We start from the raw sequence: 18,068 nt of genomic DNA on the forward strand, positions 1-18,068 counted from the left end.
ACGTCCGGTAACGGTAACGGCGTTGTAAAGGCGGAAAAAATAATTAGTTAGATTACCACGTTACTAAAAAAATAACGGCATTACCTAACGCCGTTATGTAGAGTTGTATGTAGAGTTAGATGCGGTATAAACACGTAGTGATAGGTGATTGTTTTCATGTCCATAGTGATATGTGCGCTGTTACACTTCTGTCTTTGTTTTTTCTGTACAGGGTTACTTCACTTCAGTGTTTGCTGTGCTGTTTGGGGCAACTTCCCCTCAATGCGGTGGTCCTGCAAGTGTTGCAATTTCTCCTCGCCGAACCAACGCACACTAATTGTCCATTATAAGCTGAAGCACTGTCATCAGGCAAGGCACTGTCCTCTTCCCTGTGTCTATGCAGACTGTGTGTGCTCCTTCAGGACAGAATCATCTCTGAAAAAACATTTAACTAGAGACCATAGTCAAGCCCGCTCAAAGCAAGTGACTGCACGGTTAAATTGTGAACTGTGCAACTTTTCTGAGATTTGTAGTGATACACAGTATTTTGCACATTTGAAAATACACATACACAATAAGGAAACTGTTAAATGTCCCTTTAAAGACTGTAGTTTTCAGTCAAGTGTGTACAGTACTTTTCGTGCACATAAGAGTAAGAAACATCACCTCTGTACCATTGACAATTTTCGAGAAAACCTGTATCAAACTTTTATTCAAGGCACTTTAAACTCTGAAAGTACAGACTTTGAGACACATTCGGACGATCTAGACTTAACAGATGATTCCCTAGAGGATCAAGACCTCCATGATTTACTTCAACACAAAGTTGCATCTCTCTTACTGCGTATGCAAACAAATTTGCATGTGTCTAAAACAACAACTCAGGAAATAATAAATGAGCTTTATAGTATTAGCTCAGTTGTAGAAGAGTGCACACCTAAAATAATTGAAAGTGTACTGATCAAGCATAATTGTGCAGTTAACAGTGCAGTCACTGCTGCTATATCCGAGATAGTTAAAAAAGTGAACCCCCTAAGTTTCTTGTCGAAAGACGGGCCTTTTGGCTCTGAATACAAAAGAGAAACTTTTTACAAGAAAAGTTTTAAAGTGATTGAGCCAATTGAATATGTTTTAGATGCATCTTCAAGGCGGAAATTTGTTTATATTCCGGTTTTGAAAGTTTTGACAGAGCTGTTAAATCGTAATGATGTGTTAGATAAAGTCTTGGAGACGGGACATATTGAAACAGTTGAACACTTGTCTCATTATAAAACATACAGAGACGGTCTATATTACAAAGACAATATTTTGCTCTCATCAGAAGATCTTAGCATTGCCCTAGGACTGTATATAGATGACTTTGAGGTTTGCAACCCACTAGGAACATCAAAAAAAAAGCACAAGGTCTGTGCAGTCTATTGGGTGATTTCTAATTTACCTATACGATACAGATCATCTGTACAGTCAATCTACCTTGCATGTCTGTGTCATAGCAATGATGTGAAGAAATATGGGTATGGAGCCATTCTTGAACCACTGATAAAAGACCTTGAACTACTTGAGCAGCAAGGATTGTATGTTCAGAAATTGGGAACAACTGTAAGAGGTACTGTACTTTATGTGTCTGCAGACAACTTAGGGGCCCACTCACTTGCTGGGCTTCATGAGAGTTTTAATGTTGACAAATTTTGCCGGTTTTGTTTAGCTAGTCGGCAAGATATTGACAGTCATGAGGTAAAGGAGAGAGTATTTCCGCTCCGGACGGTTGAAGCTCACAAACAGGACCTTCTGGAATTAAACAGACATCAGTTAGTTTCCGTGAATGGAGTAAAGAGTGACTGTGTTCTCAATAGACTTTCTCATTTCCACACAATCCAGGGCTTCCCCCCAGATTTTATGCACGACCTTTTTGAAGGAATAGTGCCACGGGAATTAAGTCTATGCATAAAGTCTCTGATATCCAAACAGTACTTTACAATAGAAGAGCTGAATTCCATCATTGAATCTTTCCCTTTCAAGTTTACAGATAAAACCAACAGACCTCATCCAATTTCAAAGTCGTTTGCATCCAAAAAATCTATTGGTGGGAATTGCCACGAAAACTGGACACTATTGAGACTTCTGCCTCTGATGATCGGTCACATTATACCAGAAGATGACAAAACATGGGAAATTCTATTAGATTTGAAAGAAATAGTAGAGCTTCTAGCTAGTGGACATTTTTCAGAAGAGACATTGGCATACTTGGAGTGTAAAATCTCCGATCACAGGTGCCTATTAAAAGAGGTGTTTCCTGATTTCCACCTCCTGCCCAAGCACCACTTCTTGGAACATTATCCCGAACTGATTCGGAGATTTGGTCCCCTGGTTGATTTCTGGACCATTAGATTTGAAGCTAAGCACAGCTTTTTTAAAAGGGTGGTGCATGATTCTCACAATTTCAGAAACATCTTGCTCACTCTATCAAAAAAACACCAGCTTACTTTAGCTTACCATCTAGACTTGCCAAGTCTTTTCAGACCTGATCTGGAGGTTGGACACACTACAGTTGTTTCACCTGATGCACTCGAGCACTCCATGAGGCGGGCTGTAGAGCTGAAATATGGAAACCTAAGTCGTGTGTCTCTTGCAACCCATGCCTGCCTTTATGGCACGAAGTATTCAGAGGGTATGTTTCTGTCCGTGGGGCACACCAGTGGCCTGCCTGACTTTGGGAAGCTGGTTAAAATTCTAGTTGTGTCCAGCAAAGTGTCTTTCTTCATAGAACCATATCATGCATGGTACATGGAGCACCTGCGGAGTTATGAGTTGATGAAAAAACAGTCTTCTGAACTGGTGATTGTGGAATTACATGAACTAAATGGATATCAACCCCTGTATCCATACACAAAAGCAGGCAAACTGATCGTGACATCAAAAGTTTTTCTTCATTAAGGTATAGTTGAGCTGTTATTTTACTTTAAATGGCGTTCCTCTCCTTCCTCTGAAAAACATATGCAATATGTCCATAAGCGTAAAAACATGTTTTAAACAGAATGTTTATTAATGTTTCTTTATTGTTCATTTTGTCTTTTCTTACATTCTTTTTTTTTCTCATCACCAGGGAAGTCGTGAGAGTTCTTCAATTGCAAGATGCTGTTGCGTGTGATCATTTCAGCACAGGACATTAGAAAGCTCCGCTTGGACTCTGTTCCAGATTCGGTTCACAGCCTGAAACTGGTGTTGAAAAACAAACTGCAGTTACGCTCTCCATTTGACCTTCAATATGAAGATGAGGATTTCAAAGACTTCTGTAACCTCACGTGTGTTGACGATCTACCGAAAGACAAGGTGACATTGCAAGTCGTTTTCTGCCCTGTCTCTTCGGACTCAAGTTTGGACACTTTAAGCTCTGCTGTACCATCATCTCCGACAGCATCCTCTTCAGCTCATTCATCATCTCCGACGACGTCCTCTTCATTGAGCAGCCAAACGAAGGGCTTTGCGGGTCAGCGTTCACAGCACTGGCCAACTCATTTTCCCATTCCCACCTTCTCATATGATGTTGAGCTGAGGCTCAGGCAGGGCAATGGTGCTTTTAAAGAAAGTGGAGCACTTCTATCCATTTCAAGGGACATGAAGTCTGAGATTCTGCTCAAACTTGCTGAAACAATATATTCATTCATGACCTACCCTACACTTGAACATTATGGATGTGTAGCCAAGGCACTTGTTGAAAAACACCCTTGCCTTACAGAACCTGGCTCCACATCTGGATGGTATGGATGGAAACACAGCATAAAGTTTAAGATGGGCAATTACAGACAGAAATTAAAAGCTGTGGGCTGCCGAGAACTGGAGGTTAATTCTGAGAAAAGAGGTGCTGGGGACACGCGAGGGAAGAGAAACAAAGTCAAGAAACCTAGACGGTCTGAAACAAATTTTCTTCCAGATCTCCCCCAGGGAAGAGACAGCAGAAGTCTTGAAGAAGATAGAGAAAAGATGGTCCAGGAGATGAGAAAAACAACCCCAAACCTAGCCTACATCAATAATGCAATGAATGCCACATATGCACTGAGAAGACAGGAGATCGTTGAAGAGGAGCCACCTGTGGCCGAAATGAGAGTCAGATGGCCTGCCCTTTTTACTGAAAGACAGGTAAAATGTGTAGTTTTTCTTAGCCATTGCAAAGTATTAATGTTGTATTGTGTATATTGCAGGGCTCTATGCTAACATTCCTCCCATTGAGCACATGTGCTCCTAAAGTGAAATATTTGGGAGTCAAATAAAAAATTGTTTATGTAACGCTTAAATAATGTTTGGGTCAAGCGTGACCCATTTTTACATTTGATAACAGTAAAAAAAATCCTCAACAATTCACCTTATACCTGTAAATTGATGACTTCGGATGTGACCCATTGCGATATTATACCGAAAGTCTCGCGATAATTATGCGATATTTTGTTTGCGTTGCATCTCGCCTGACATGTACCCAAAGAGTATAGAAGCAACAAGAGGAGAAACTCAACAAAACGTTGTGCTGCATTCAGTCCAAGATGGCTGCGCTGCACTCAATGGAATGTTCCATTGCAAGCTGTCAGTTGTAGTGCTGAAATGTGAAAATTTAGGTGACTTTTAATTTGAACTAAAACTAATCTTACTTCTCTACATAGATCGTCAAGGAATTCACCAGGCTCATGTCAATGGACATCAATAAGTTCTATGAGGGTCTTGACAGCCATCTGCATAAACTTCTTCAGTTATTCCGGTTGAAGCGCTTTGAGGAAGTTCAAGAAATGACATCCTTAATGGAGAGTCTCGACAAGGATGTAAGTGCATATTTGTTGTAGTTGTGGTCCACATTAATAGTGCAACCCCACTGAGGAAAGTGACCCAGATGTAGATTATGACATAGTAAACTTCCTCTAATTAATGTGCTTGGATAAGGACTTTGATACGTACTGAATGAATAAGAAATGGCTCCGTAAGATGGAGGAGATGGAGAGAAACTATGGGTTTGTTGAATATAACCTGCCTGTGAGAAGGTCAGAGTTTAAGTTACCTCTTTGAACTGAAAGCTAAGTTTCCGTCATTTGAGGGTTGACAAAAATCAGAGTTCTAATATCAACTGAATTCACATATCGTGTTTTTTCAGGCATCAAACCAAAGGAAGAGAGCAGCAGCTTTGCAGGGACTGCCATGGTACATGAAGGAAAATCCTTCTACATTGATGAAGAGATGTGAGGTAAGCAGCAAAATATTGTTCAATGATATAAAAACTAGTTCACAATAGGCATATCACATATGCATATCACTTCAGGCATCCTCTGTGTGGATACACTATATAGCAAAACATGTCTAAAGCACAGGCACCTTTTTGTTTTTTGTTTGTTCATGCATGAAGCCAACAGATCCTGGGGAGGACGTCATCAAGGGAATGGTGATTGGAATCCTCTTGGTCGTTGAAGATGTGAAGGAGCCCCTTCCAGTTTCCTACAACGATGTTGCCATCGTCATCGAGGAAAAGATTGTCATGCGTCATCTCGGTGATGTACCCAACGCTTTTGTGAACCTGATGGGCCTGCTGTACATGCTGAACCTTGACTATCCAAAAGACATTAAATATACTTTTGAGGTGATTCAGCGCCTGTTCATGGGAATCGGGTCTGAGATCTGCACTCCCAGAGTCCACTCTCTAAAGAATAAACTGCTACGCTAGAGGGATGGCTCAGGAGGATGTTTCTGCATTTGGCCCTGAGGAAGTGTTTTTTTTTGCCATTTGTTCACTATGTAGTAAGAGGAAAAGAAATGTAAAGTCCTTCTGTGGGTCACAAGTTTTTTATGTTTTCATGTTCTAACCGATCTCTATTGCTCTGTGGAGGAAATGTCTCTTCCAGACACTAATGCAGACGTTAATGTTGTAGACCAAACATGAACAGAGTGGAGATTTCAGTAATGTTTGAACGTGTTCATTTTCTGGCTGACACTTGAGCAAGTTTCTCAGAGAGAGATTCCTATTTTGTATGTATATCTTGCTGCATTTTACTGAACATTCCCTTAGAATGGATCAAGATGTAGATGTTGATAAAGTCATTTAGAGAGTTTGGTTTTTTTCCCCTCAAAGAAAGGATGCTCTTTATTTTAATTTTGTTCTTACAAGTGGGACACAGTGTAACTTCAGTTTTTGACCAGCCCTGAAAGAGTTCTCGTTTTTTACACCGTTTAGTAAGCGATGAAATCGATTGCCCTTCTGTGGGTCACCCCACCTTGTTTTCATGTACTGACTTATTTCAAAAGTATTAATCCATGTGATGTTACAGAGAAATTGTCAAGAGTGGACATTTCAGTAATGTTTGAATGTTTTCATTTTCAGCAAGTTTCTGAGATTTGTTTTGGTTTTTTATGAATCTTTTTGCAATTTACTGCAGCAACTCTGAAGATTAAAGTGATGGTTCGGAGTAATTTCATCCTAGGGTCCTTTGCACCATGACCGCGAGCCAAACACCCCCAGCTGAATAGCTGGGGGGGGGTGTTTGGCTCGCGGTCATGGTGCAAAGGACCCTAGGATGAAATTACTCCGAACCATCACTTTAACTCAGAATGGACTCAGTTGAACTCAGAGTTATTGTTTTTCCCCGAAGGAAGGGTGCTCTTATTTTTATGTAATAAATTATTATTTATGTGTGGGACAGTTTAATTTCAGTTTGAGCAGCCCAAAGCAAAAGTGTGTTAGAGGGTGTTAAGGCTAACTTTGTCCCAAGGACATCAATTGACACTTATTTTGAAGCAAGCCTAGTTGAAGTTGGACTTGTTGGGATTTTAATAAAGGTCCTTATTGAATTGTCTTTTAAGCTATTTTTTTCATGTGTTAATATTTAAGTTTGACTGTCAAATAATAATGTTACCCCAACTTGATAAAGTAAGTTATACCAACATCTTTTTTAGTTCTCTTAAAGTAATGTTTTCCACTCCACATTACTTGATACAGAAAGTTAAGTCAACAAATCGTGAGTTGTATCAATTATGTATTCCATGTTGAGCTAACTTGATTCACAGTTGAAGGAACTTGATAAAATACATTTAACCAACATCTCTTAAAGTTATCTCAAATAATATTTTCAGGTCCAACTTACTTAATACAGGAAGTTGAGTCAACAGACTGCAAGTTGCATCAACTCCTGTTTTGAAGTGTGATAAACTTGACACTATTAGTTGACTCAAATTAACTCGGTCAAAGCAACAAGATGACTTGATATAGTTAAGTTGAGTCAACAAATTTTTTTTTACAGTGTACACCTGAACTCCTCATTAAAGACCTTAATGAAAAACATGTATTTTCATTTATTTCTTTGTATCTTCAGTTTGTTATAAAATCAACAGAGAACACACTTTTAGTTTTGATGTTAACTGTTGTTAGTTACTGTTTTGAGAGCTGTTACCTGAGTTTGGAGAAATGTGCCAAATCAATTGAGAAAAACTAAGTAAACTTGATACTGATCGACAAATTCCTCATGAAAAAATGTGTACAATTTATTTATTTTGTTCTTTTTTGTGACAGCGTTTTCCTCCACCAGTCTTGCAGCGTCAGCAAATGTAGTTGTAGGTAAATCTGTGAGCGAAGTTGTGAAGACTTCAATATCTGATGTGTTGACGCTTCCACATTAATTACGCATTTCCGGTTATTGTGAAAAAGGTCTATAACTAGAGAGCCAACTGCGAAAGCTGTGACTCGGATGCAGAAGACAGCGTTCTGCAGAATGGTTTTCTGTTTCTTTTGGATCAAGAAATCTGTTGACTACTAAGTCCTATTGCTGCCATTTGATGACAATTGCATATACACTAAGCCCAAATAGGTATATATATTATTTTTGAACAAAGGTTGAATGTTATTTCCCAAGTTCAAAGAAATGCCCCCAAGTTCTTATAAACAGCCCCTGGTTTTCAGTCAGTATGGGCAAAAATTGCTCCCAAAATAATATGTAAATTTCCTACCCTGTACTGCACAATGTTCATTTAATAATTTATACTGTAGTTCACTATGACTTTGTCCACTTCTTATACATATTGCACTATCAATGTAAAGACATGTTTAAGAGTGCTAGATAATGTGGTCATCCCTTTTCATTATCATCTATTGCAATATTTGTTCTACCTGGATTTTTCTATAGATTTCATAAATATAGCACAGTAACGACGTTTGACGTTTGGGTTGTAAATTGAACATAGAAGGTGACTTTCCTGTCGCCCCCAGACCTCCAGTGGTGCCCAAATACTCCATGTTCTCTCACACACAGGCAGCAGGCAGGCAACCACACTGGTTTATCTGGCCATTTCAAGCCCTCACTTCTCCCCTGATTAGGTATTACTAATTGTTGAGAAGCAACGTAGCCACTCATCTGGTTGGCCAAGAATATATCAACTAATTAGTCCGACTAGTCTGGTACTCTGCTACTGACATGATCGATCACAAGCACACTTACGGCTACTTTGTCTTAATGAGCTTTTCTTTATTAAATCAAATAATTCACAGAGTGTTCTTGTTTGCTATGGGAGTGGGAAGGTAAAATAGAGAGAGAGCGGCTGCATTAAAAACAAAGCTCCATCCATCATTACTGCAGTGCCGCCTTAACATCGTAAAGCATCCATCAGCCTATCAGCAACCATCTAATGAGCATTAGGCCACTTCATCAGCTTCAAGACAATCTGCCTTCTCATTCATCTCAGAACAGGAGGCCTGTCTGTTAACATCTTCTCTGATAAACAACCTCACTCATAGTCTCACACACACACACTACATTTGTCAACACACTCACACTTATTCCCGCTAGAACCCAAACTGACAGAGTTAATGAAGACCACGTATCTCAGATAGTCTCACCAGTTGATGGAATCTGCGAGAATGTCCAGGGGACATTATATATTCATCAGAATAATAGAAATGTACTTGTACTGACATGAGCTTTGATAGTTACAAATTACTAATAGGTAAACATGACATGTTAAAAGTTGAAGGTATTGTATAGGGCAGATGAGAATAGTCAAGACTTAAAAATATTTATCTGCCCTGATTTTTCACCATGGAACTTCACTATTTGACTGATTACAATCTGATAACAAATATTTTCTAAAAATGTGTAAATATGCAAATGTGGTAGTAACTTTGTGTGTGTGAATGTAGGAGAAATCCACAGACCCAGAAAGACAAAGAAGTAAAGCAAACAACCAAATATGTGGGTGTTTTTCTTTGCGCTAGTTTGAAACTCTGACAAATGCATTTAATATAACATTTTTGACTTGCTGTTGGTCAGTTCTGATCTCCATAGCTCTACCTGCTGCTACCTCAGTTGAGGCAATGACAGGGCGGGGAGTGCATTATTACTGCACTTCCAAATTTGTGCTGCAATGAACTTGGTGTTAGCACAGAATACAGTTATGCACAGCACGTGTGTATAATCCTTGTTGCTACCATGTTGGATGTCACTTGAGCTGGTTCACATGACTTTAGGTCTGGCCTCACCCCTTTTCAGTACAACACAGTCTGTTAATGCCTCCCAATTACTTACGGGCCGTCTTTGAGGATCTTCTGACGCTACAAATGAGGAATTACCCCTGTTGCCAAGCTTCCTGCTTTTCTGGCATTTATACTGCCCAGAAAATGGGCCACCAAAGTTCCTTTATCCTCCTATCAAACACTTTTCCAGGACAGAAAATGTTATTGTTGTTGCTGCTAGGTTTTCTATTCAGATCAGTTACCTTAACAAGCTAAGAAAGAAGGGTTGAGTTATAAAAAAATACCAAGCTTTGAACATTTCACAGAGCACCATAAATTGAAAGAACATGACACAACCGCTACCAATAGAAGACCGTCCACCCAAACTGACAAGCTGGACAAGAAGAAAATGAATCAGAGAAACAACCAAGAGGCCCATGGTAACTCTGGATGAGCTGCAAAAATCAACAACTGAGGTGGGAGAATCTGTCCACGGATCAACTATTTGTTGTATACCCCACAAATCTGGCCACTACAGAAGAGTGCACCATAATAAAATCCAGTTTGGAGATTGCCACAAGCCAGAAGGTGCTCTAGTCAGATGAGACCAAAATAGAATGTTTGGCCTCAATGCAAAACACTGTATGGTGGAAACCCAGCTCTCTCTGATCTTTGATCAAAGGATTTTAATATTTATATTTGTATTATATATATTATATGGCTGGTTGGAAAGCATTACTATCCCTATGCTGGTTTTTGCCCTGGTTTTCTCCAAAATGAGATACAGCGTCACGCTCCTAATTCAAGAGTCTTTTTTAGAAAACCTTTTTAGATTTGTTTTGCAATCCAGATAAATCACAAATAAAGAAACCCATTTTCTCGGTTTATAAACATAATGCAATGAAGCTTCTGCGGTTAGTGTCCCTGTTAATTAATGGTGTTCCGCCTTCAAACGACCAAATAGTCATTGTGTTACTGCTACTAATGAGCCACGACAGACTGCAGTGAAGCGTGTGTGTGTGCATGTCCCTTCACGTGTGGCAAGAGTTGACCTATCCCGTTTGAAGCAAAAACGTAGGGACTCCAGATTTCTAGAAAGGACTGCAGAACACACGCACAGACACACAATGTGGCATATTGGCAGCAGTACACAAAGGGTTGAGGATCAGTGTTTGATCCACACTGACCTTTCGTTTGGATCAACATTACCTCTCCCCTCCTGCTAATCCCTTCTTCTATATCCATCAGCATCCTGCTGATCTTGCTCACATTTCAATCATATCGTATCAATATCAGGATTCTGATAATTAGACGTTTTCCAACGCCACAACGTTTGTGTGTTTAACATAACATTTATACATTTATAATCACACCACAACACAAAGCAGTTGATTGAAGCATGAAGCAATTGACCATGCTACTTTGTGGCTACTGCCTGTATCAGAGTTCATTCCGGTCTAACCAAAGTAGCATTACAAACCATAACTATTTGATGTTTGGATCGATTAACATCCGCGTTGTAGCTTTCTCCCCACGTTAAAATCGAGAACAGTTCCAGGCTCACCGAATATGACCTACACAGGAATAAAAATGACAGCAACAAACTTCCAGGTAAGATTCAAACTATTAGCAGGACATTTTTCTCAACAGTAATGGAAGTAGAAAAAAGAGAAAAAATGCTGAGAACATGGGCTGCTGAAAGCTGTTTACCATTTTTTGAAGTTCATCGAAATTATTGTCTGGCTTTCTCTAACTTGAAAGGCAGGGTTTACGTACATATTGCTATGACACATTTCATACTGTGAACAATAGATGTTTTTCATTTAAACTACACATTCATTTGTTGAAATCCTACTTTAAAAATTACAATGAATATTCATGAATTGATATACATGTACAGTATGCATGTAGATTCTAGTTGATAGGAAGAAAGGATTTTAACCTCATTTGAGACCTTCTGCGAAGGAAATTGGAAAATGTAGAAAAGGGCAAGCCCATTTAAGGCAGTTGACTGAACTATCTTCTAATAAAACTTTTAAGGGCAAAAAAACATTTTACGTGGAGAAAAGATGTCAAAGATGTTTCCTTTTCTTAAAATTAAGAAATGTTTCGTTTGGATATAATCAATTCTAATCAGTCATGTGACGGACACCTAAAAATTTGGCATTTAGAGGTTGGGATCTTTGCAGAGAGGAACTTTATATAACCGAACAAAGGAAATCTTTTTTATTCTTAATTCAAGAGCACAACTGTTTATTTAGTGTACATATCATTCCATCCGTCACCCCAATATTCTCCACAGCCTCTCCTCCTTCCGAAAGGGCAGGCTGATGCCCTACATTACTTTTCTACAGCTATTGGGCAAACTGGCAGCTGCCTCAGCAGTCGTTCCCCTAGGCTTGCTGTCGCTACGCCCTCAGGTGTGGCACATTTTTTGCCACACCTGAGGGGGAGACACGTTTTTGTCCGATCAGACAACACCTCTACTGTGTTTCATATCAACCACCAAGGGGGCACCAGGTCTGCAGAGTTATTACGGATATCCCGCACCCTCCTAACCTGGGCTGCCCCTGGCCTGACCAGCCTCCGGGCGATGTACCTCCCTGGCCATCGGAACCAGGTAGCAGACTTCCTGTCCCGCCACAAGCCCCCTCCAGGGGAGTGGCGGCTTCATCCGGATGTGGTACAGAACATCTGGGATCTCTTTGGCAGGTCAGAAGGAGACCTATATGCCTCAGAGAGGTCAACCCACGGCCCCCTCTGGTTCAGGATGCTCTGGCTCTTATGTGGCCAGAAGGACTCCTGTATGCCTTCCCACTGTTTCGTCTGATACTAACAACGCAACAGGGTCGGATATGGCATTCCGACCCCGGCCGCCTTCAACTGTGGGCCTGGCCGCTGCAGGGCCTGACCACCTTTTAACTGACTGCACAGACCCGGTTAAGAGAACCATCCACACGCCTGCAATACGCAAATAGGCTATTTTCTGACTGGTGTGCGCTTCAGAACAGGGTCCCAGTACAGTGCCCCTTACCGGCCTTACTTGAATTTCTGCAGTCCCTCCTGGACAGAGGACTGTCTCCATCTACCCTGAAGGTGAACGTAGCCGCTATTTCAGGGCATCACACTAAGATTGACGGCAAGACTGTAGGGAACCACAGACTGGTGTCCCTCTTTCTGAGAGGGGCTCTGCGACTGCATCCCCCGAAGGCCCTGAGGGCCCCTGCATGGGACCTGCAATTAGTACTGGACCCCTTATGCTCACCGCCGTTCGAACCCCTCGCACAGGCAAAACTGAAATGGCTGTCGGCCAAAACAGTTTTTCCTTGCCATCACGTCAGCTAAGCGTGTGGGGGAGCTGCATGCCTTGTCAGTGATCGAATCATGTCTGAGGTGGATGGCTCAGGCGAGACCTTGTGGCCCATTGCAGCGTTTCTTCCAAAGGTGGTGACACGCTCGCACATTAACTAGCCTATTCAGGTCGCACGGTTTGACCCCCCCATCTGGGGAGGAGCGGTCAAGGCTGCTGTGCCCGGTGCGGGCCCTCAGAGCTTATACCGGAGCCACCGCATGCTTACGGTGGACTGTTATGGTGGGCCTTGGAAGGGCTACGCGCTATCCAAGCAGCGCCTATCCCACTGGATAGTGGAGGCCATCGCCTGGGCATACAGGGCGAGCGGCCGTACACTGCCTCCCGGAGCGAGAGGCCACTCCACCAGGAGTGTATCCACGTGATGGGCAGCCCTACGAGGCGTGCCCGTGGAGGATATCTGTGCTGCGGCTTTCTGGACATCACCAAGCACATTGACAAGACACTACAGAATGAACGTCGCCACCCCTCACCCACTGGGGAGGGTTTCTCCGGCCAAATTCCTCTGCCTGAGTAAAAAGAGGTGGGTACTTGTAATCCTCATGACTCTGTTGGTATAAGTCATCCAGTGTGAAGCACTGTCTTTGGCGGTCAGTAAGGATGAAATAGAACGAAAGTTACTTCTTCTATGTATCCGGTTCTATGAATCGTGGGATGACCGCCAGAGTTCCTAGTCACTCAGAATCCTGTGAACTCGCGAGAAGATTCCGTTGGACTGATCTCTGGATGACACCGGAACTTATGCATGCTCGGCGGTTCATCCGGGGTCACAGGTGACTTTGTTGGTATAAAGACTCGACCTGCGCGAGACAGAAGATAATCCTCTGTGAAGCACTGCCTTTTGCGGTCATCCAGGATTCATAGAACGGTAGTTACATACGTAACTTTTGTTTTAGGTTAAAAAACTTGTGCTAAAAGCAAAGCGAGCAATTAATGATGGTCATGAAAAAAAGCGCCAATGTGTGTTTTGATTGTTTTTATTTTTGTATTCATTATGGGAACTGTTAAAATAGCAAGCCAAAATCTGAATGGAGCCAGAGATGCCAAGAAGAGAGCCTCTTTTTATAAAATTTAAAAAATGAAACATGTGACGCACAGCGACGAGGCCGACTGGAGGAGGGAGTGGAAAGGGGAAGTCCTGCTGAGCCACAACACCAACCTCAGTGGAGGAATGGGCTTCCTCTTCTCCAGCTCAACCAGTCTCCCTGGAGATCAAAACTAATCGAGGGAAGATTGTTTTTAGTCAAGTCACGGTTCGTCCTTTTTACTGATCGGTGCAGAGAGGAAGCTGCTTTTAAAAAAAATTAATGAGGTTTTAAATGGCTGTGCCCCGGAGGATTTTTTATTTTTGGGGGGGGATTTTAACTGTATCGCAAACATGCAGAGCCACATCCAGTATCACAGCACGCTCTGAGGCAACTGGTCAATTCCCATGGCCGGGTGGATTTGTGGAGGAGGATGCAGTATTGTTCCTGCCGGTTTACTTATCATTCTTTGCTCATTTATGATGTTTTTATTAGAGATGTTGTCCCCAAAAGTGCCTATTGGCATTTTAATTCTGTTTTAACCTCTGACAATTTCAGAGAGGTACTTTTATTTATGGGGTGTTTTTAAGCTGAGGAAGAGCGAGTTCAGATTAGACGGTGAGCTGTGGGGTTCTCTCTATATGCCAGTGAGTACAGGGAGGAGGAACCACTAATGGAGAAGTTCTGTGGTGAACTGCCTCAAGTCTCTGAGGAAACAAACAGGCAACTCAACAGGTCCATAAGCATGCAGGAGCTGAATGCCGCTTTGCAAAGTATGCAGGGACGGCCTATTCCCGGCATTGATGGCCTCGCTGTCAGTGCATGGCGTGGCGGCCTCCCAGTTCTACCCCAGAGTCTGGCATGGAGGAAAGATGGTTTTAAATACCTGGGAATACACCTTGGACAAGAAGCCATAGTCCAGAAAAACTGGGAGGGCGTCACAGAAAGAATTGAGGGGAAACTTTTCAAGTGGAAATGGCTGCTCCCTCAAATGAGTTTTAAAAGGTAGTTAAAAGAGTTTTGGTTTTAAACAACCTGATAGCATCCCAGCTGTGGCACCGTCTTATGTGCCTAGACCCTCCCTCGGGCTTCTTAGCCCAAATACAGCAGAGAATGGTTGATTTCTTTTGGCGGGGTCTGCTCTGGGTGCCACAGGGGGTGCTGTTTTTAGCCAGAGAGGAGGGGGAACAGGGCCTTGTCCATCTATTTGTACAAAAATATCTTACAGGTCCGGTTGGGTTGGGGTGGAGAGACATGGCCAGCTGCATTCTCAGACATGCAAACAACCTGGGGCTGGATTCTGCTCTCTGTTTAATTAGGGCGTTTTTAAATCGTAAAAGATGCCCACAGTCGTACTCTCTGTACTGGTTGTTGAGAGAACCTTTGATTCACAAAGCCAAGTTGGACATCAGCAGCAGTAGCACCCCTGGCCTGATGGGTGAGGACACAAGTCCTGTACCTGCAGCAGCTGGTGGACGCAGTGGGGCCGACACTGAACAACGCCCCAGCTCTGGGCTCTCTGCGAGGAGGCTCCCGGAGCTGTGGAAACAGAGGCTGACGGCGCAAGAGAGGAGCCTCCTCCGGAACTACAGACCAGGAAAGGTTGAGCCAGACCCTGCAGACCCCCTCCCTGAGATGTACCTGAGCCCGGGGCTGGGGGACCTCACCGCCCCCCTGCTCGCTACAACACGCCCAAAGAGCCTCACATAACACGAAGCAGACAAGAAGACTGCGTACTTCAATTGTGTGAAGTGCATGAACATAACTGGACTGTGCAACAGGCTCCCCACTGTGTGGTCGAACAGGCTGGGACAAAATGGACCTGGTCCACAGTGGAGGATTTTATACAAACGGACAGCCGACCTCCAGTGGAGAATTTTACATGGTGCTGTCGCCTCCAATGCTTTTATCTGTTATTAATCCCTCTGTTCCTAGCCAGGGCCCATTTTGTGATCTTAGTAAAAACATGATAAATAGTCTCTCTGAGTGTAAGAGACTCACGGAGTTCTTTTTTTTTTTTACATGGGTTTTTAGACTTTTTAGCGTGTTTTTACAGAAAGGGTATTTATCCTGGAAGCTGCCTACAAAAAAACAGAAAAGGATGAATGGCAGCTCCTAAACTTTCTCTGCAGAGAAGCAAAAATGGCGATTTATTTAAGCAGAAAAAACAATGGAAAACAGGGAAGGGCAGGATGCTAGGGCAAGATGGCTATGCAACATAAGAGCAAGGCTCTGGCTAGAATTTAGGTTTTTTAAACACATTGCCGATTTGGATGCTTTTAAACTGCACTGGTATTTTAACAACATTGTTTGGTCTGCGGCCCATGATGAGTTAGAATTTGCACAGACTTTTATGTGAGAGTATATATATTTTGTGAAAAGTAAAAGGCAGTAGCACTGGGCTACAGCTTCTGATGCATTAGGTTTCGGACGTAATTATGGAACTACAAAGCAAGGAATCTCTATCCTTATGTCCCACAAGTGGGTGTAGGTTTTGGGACCCAAGGAAGTGCAGAGTTGAGATTTTTCCATGGTAGCACATTTTGATTGTAACGGATTAGAACCTTATGTCTTAGAAAACGGTTGTATTCTTCGGGTAAAGAAATTTACTTGAAAGACACAGGTGTTACTATTACAACCACATTTGATGGGAAATTTGGTTCCACTCAGCAGCATCACATGACTATAAATTAAGGAATGTCTGTCATTATGCAAAAATAGAAAATTTCCACTAGCACAGGCAAACTTTCCACCTCATCCATTAACCACCAACCTATTCACCTGTCAACTACACATTGATCACAGATATGGTGTGAAAACAAACACACTCTTTGCCCATCTCTTCCAGAGATCTACACATGACCCTCCACAGTCGTCCTCTAATGTTCACCCCCCATCCTTTGCCAACAGCATCTTTCTCTCGCAGCGGAAAATGTCCCCCTTCGCTGCTTCCTTATCACAGGAACAATGCTGGAGAGTGCAATGGCACAGCCTCCTTATCAGCAGCACAATACCAAAAGTCAACACAAACTCGTAATATAGCTCATTCAGCTCCGTTGAGTCAAACTACCTGACAATACTGTCTCACAGGGATGCATCAATGATTGTGTCCCTACTACAGGTTTTATTCGTGTGTCTGCTGCCTATCAATTTTCCAAAGGCACTTAACTCTTGCTCAACTATATAATCAATCAAATCTTTACAAATACTTTCAATGTGCAGCCCAATGCTTCTTCAAATTGTGGTGAAGAAAGAGGGGCTTGTTTTTTACTGTCAATGTGACCAGAGTCTATTTGTGTGTGAACTGTGAAGCCATGCTCAACAGCTTTAAGGGCAGGAATCCATCTTGCATAATTTTGAGTAGATTAGTAGACACGCAGAAGCAGATCCATGGCAACCATGTGAAAAGTCAGTTTCATTGTAGCAGATGTCTGTAAAATATTAAATGACAGGACACCACAAACATAGTTTACAGGGATTCAGTGCCCAGGGTATACCATGGAGTACCTATGAGAGGCCATCATTTAATGAGCAAACCATTGTGACCATGGTTCAGCATGAATGTCTTTTTACAAGACATAACAGCAATTTAAAAGTAGATTGTCGCTCTGAAATGTTGAGGGTGTGGTGGTTCCCACAAACTGCAAAGAAATTTGTGTTGTCTTAAAGGTTTGACAATGAACTTCCGATGTAATGATGACTCCTCTCTAAGTGACTCAAACAATGGAACAATCACACAGCATATGCATCACATTCATACAATTGAAGTACCACTTAAGTGCACCACTGAAGTACAATTGGTCTGTGGGTAATATATTGAAAAAAACATTTACACGCCACAAAAAGAAAGAATTATCCCAATAACTCAAACGGAAAATTGTGGCTAAACACTTGTTTGAGGAATGCAGTCAGGTAGAGTATAATCAGCTCTCCTGGTGATGCAGATGACAGAACCATCAAGTTCTCGCTTTGCTGAAGCCATAAGTTCACAGATTGTTTCTGATGTCTGCAAATTACATTAAAGTTTGCACAATATGCTACAAATGTGAGAAATACATGAGTCCACACAAACTTGCATACTGTCCAACATCTGCTTATTAAAATTGAATGATTTGTTTTTTCAGCTAAATCTAGCATGAATGTACTTGCCGATAATACGGATTGCATGATTGACAGTTTCTTGGATAGACAGCTTTGTTAATATTCTTAATTCATGCTGAAATTA

General features: G+C 42.0%; 1 protein-coding gene across 2 annotated transcripts; it reads left to right on the forward strand.

Annotated features, from left to right (window-relative positions):
- Positions 1-1,784: 1,784 nt before the first annotated feature.
- On the forward strand, positions 1,785-6,454 carry LOC134126991 (sterile alpha motif domain-containing protein 3-like). 2 transcript variants are annotated; one of them, XM_062561284.1, is made up of 4 exons: positions 1,785-4,116; positions 4,632-4,787; positions 5,114-5,203; positions 5,363-6,454. In XM_062561284.1, the coding sequence occupies exons 1-4, from the start codon at positions 3,112-3,114 to the stop codon at positions 5,675-5,677; spliced, it is 1,566 nt and encodes a 521-aa protein (XP_062417268.1). In that variant the 5' UTR covers positions 1,785-3,111; the 3' UTR covers positions 5,678-6,454. The 2 variants fall into 2 exon arrangements, with proteins under 2 accessions (XP_062417268.1, XP_062417269.1); XM_062561285.1 differs by lacking the exon at positions 1,785-4,116 and having other exon boundaries at positions 4,180-4,787.
- Positions 6,455-18,068: the final 11,614 nt, after the last annotated feature.

The sequence above is a fragment of the Pungitius pungitius genome, chromosome 3, assembly GCF_949316345.1.
Source record: "Pungitius pungitius chromosome 3, fPunPun2.1, whole genome shotgun sequence".
Taxonomy (NCBI): Eukaryota; Metazoa; Chordata; class Actinopteri; order Perciformes; family Gasterosteidae; genus Pungitius; species Pungitius pungitius.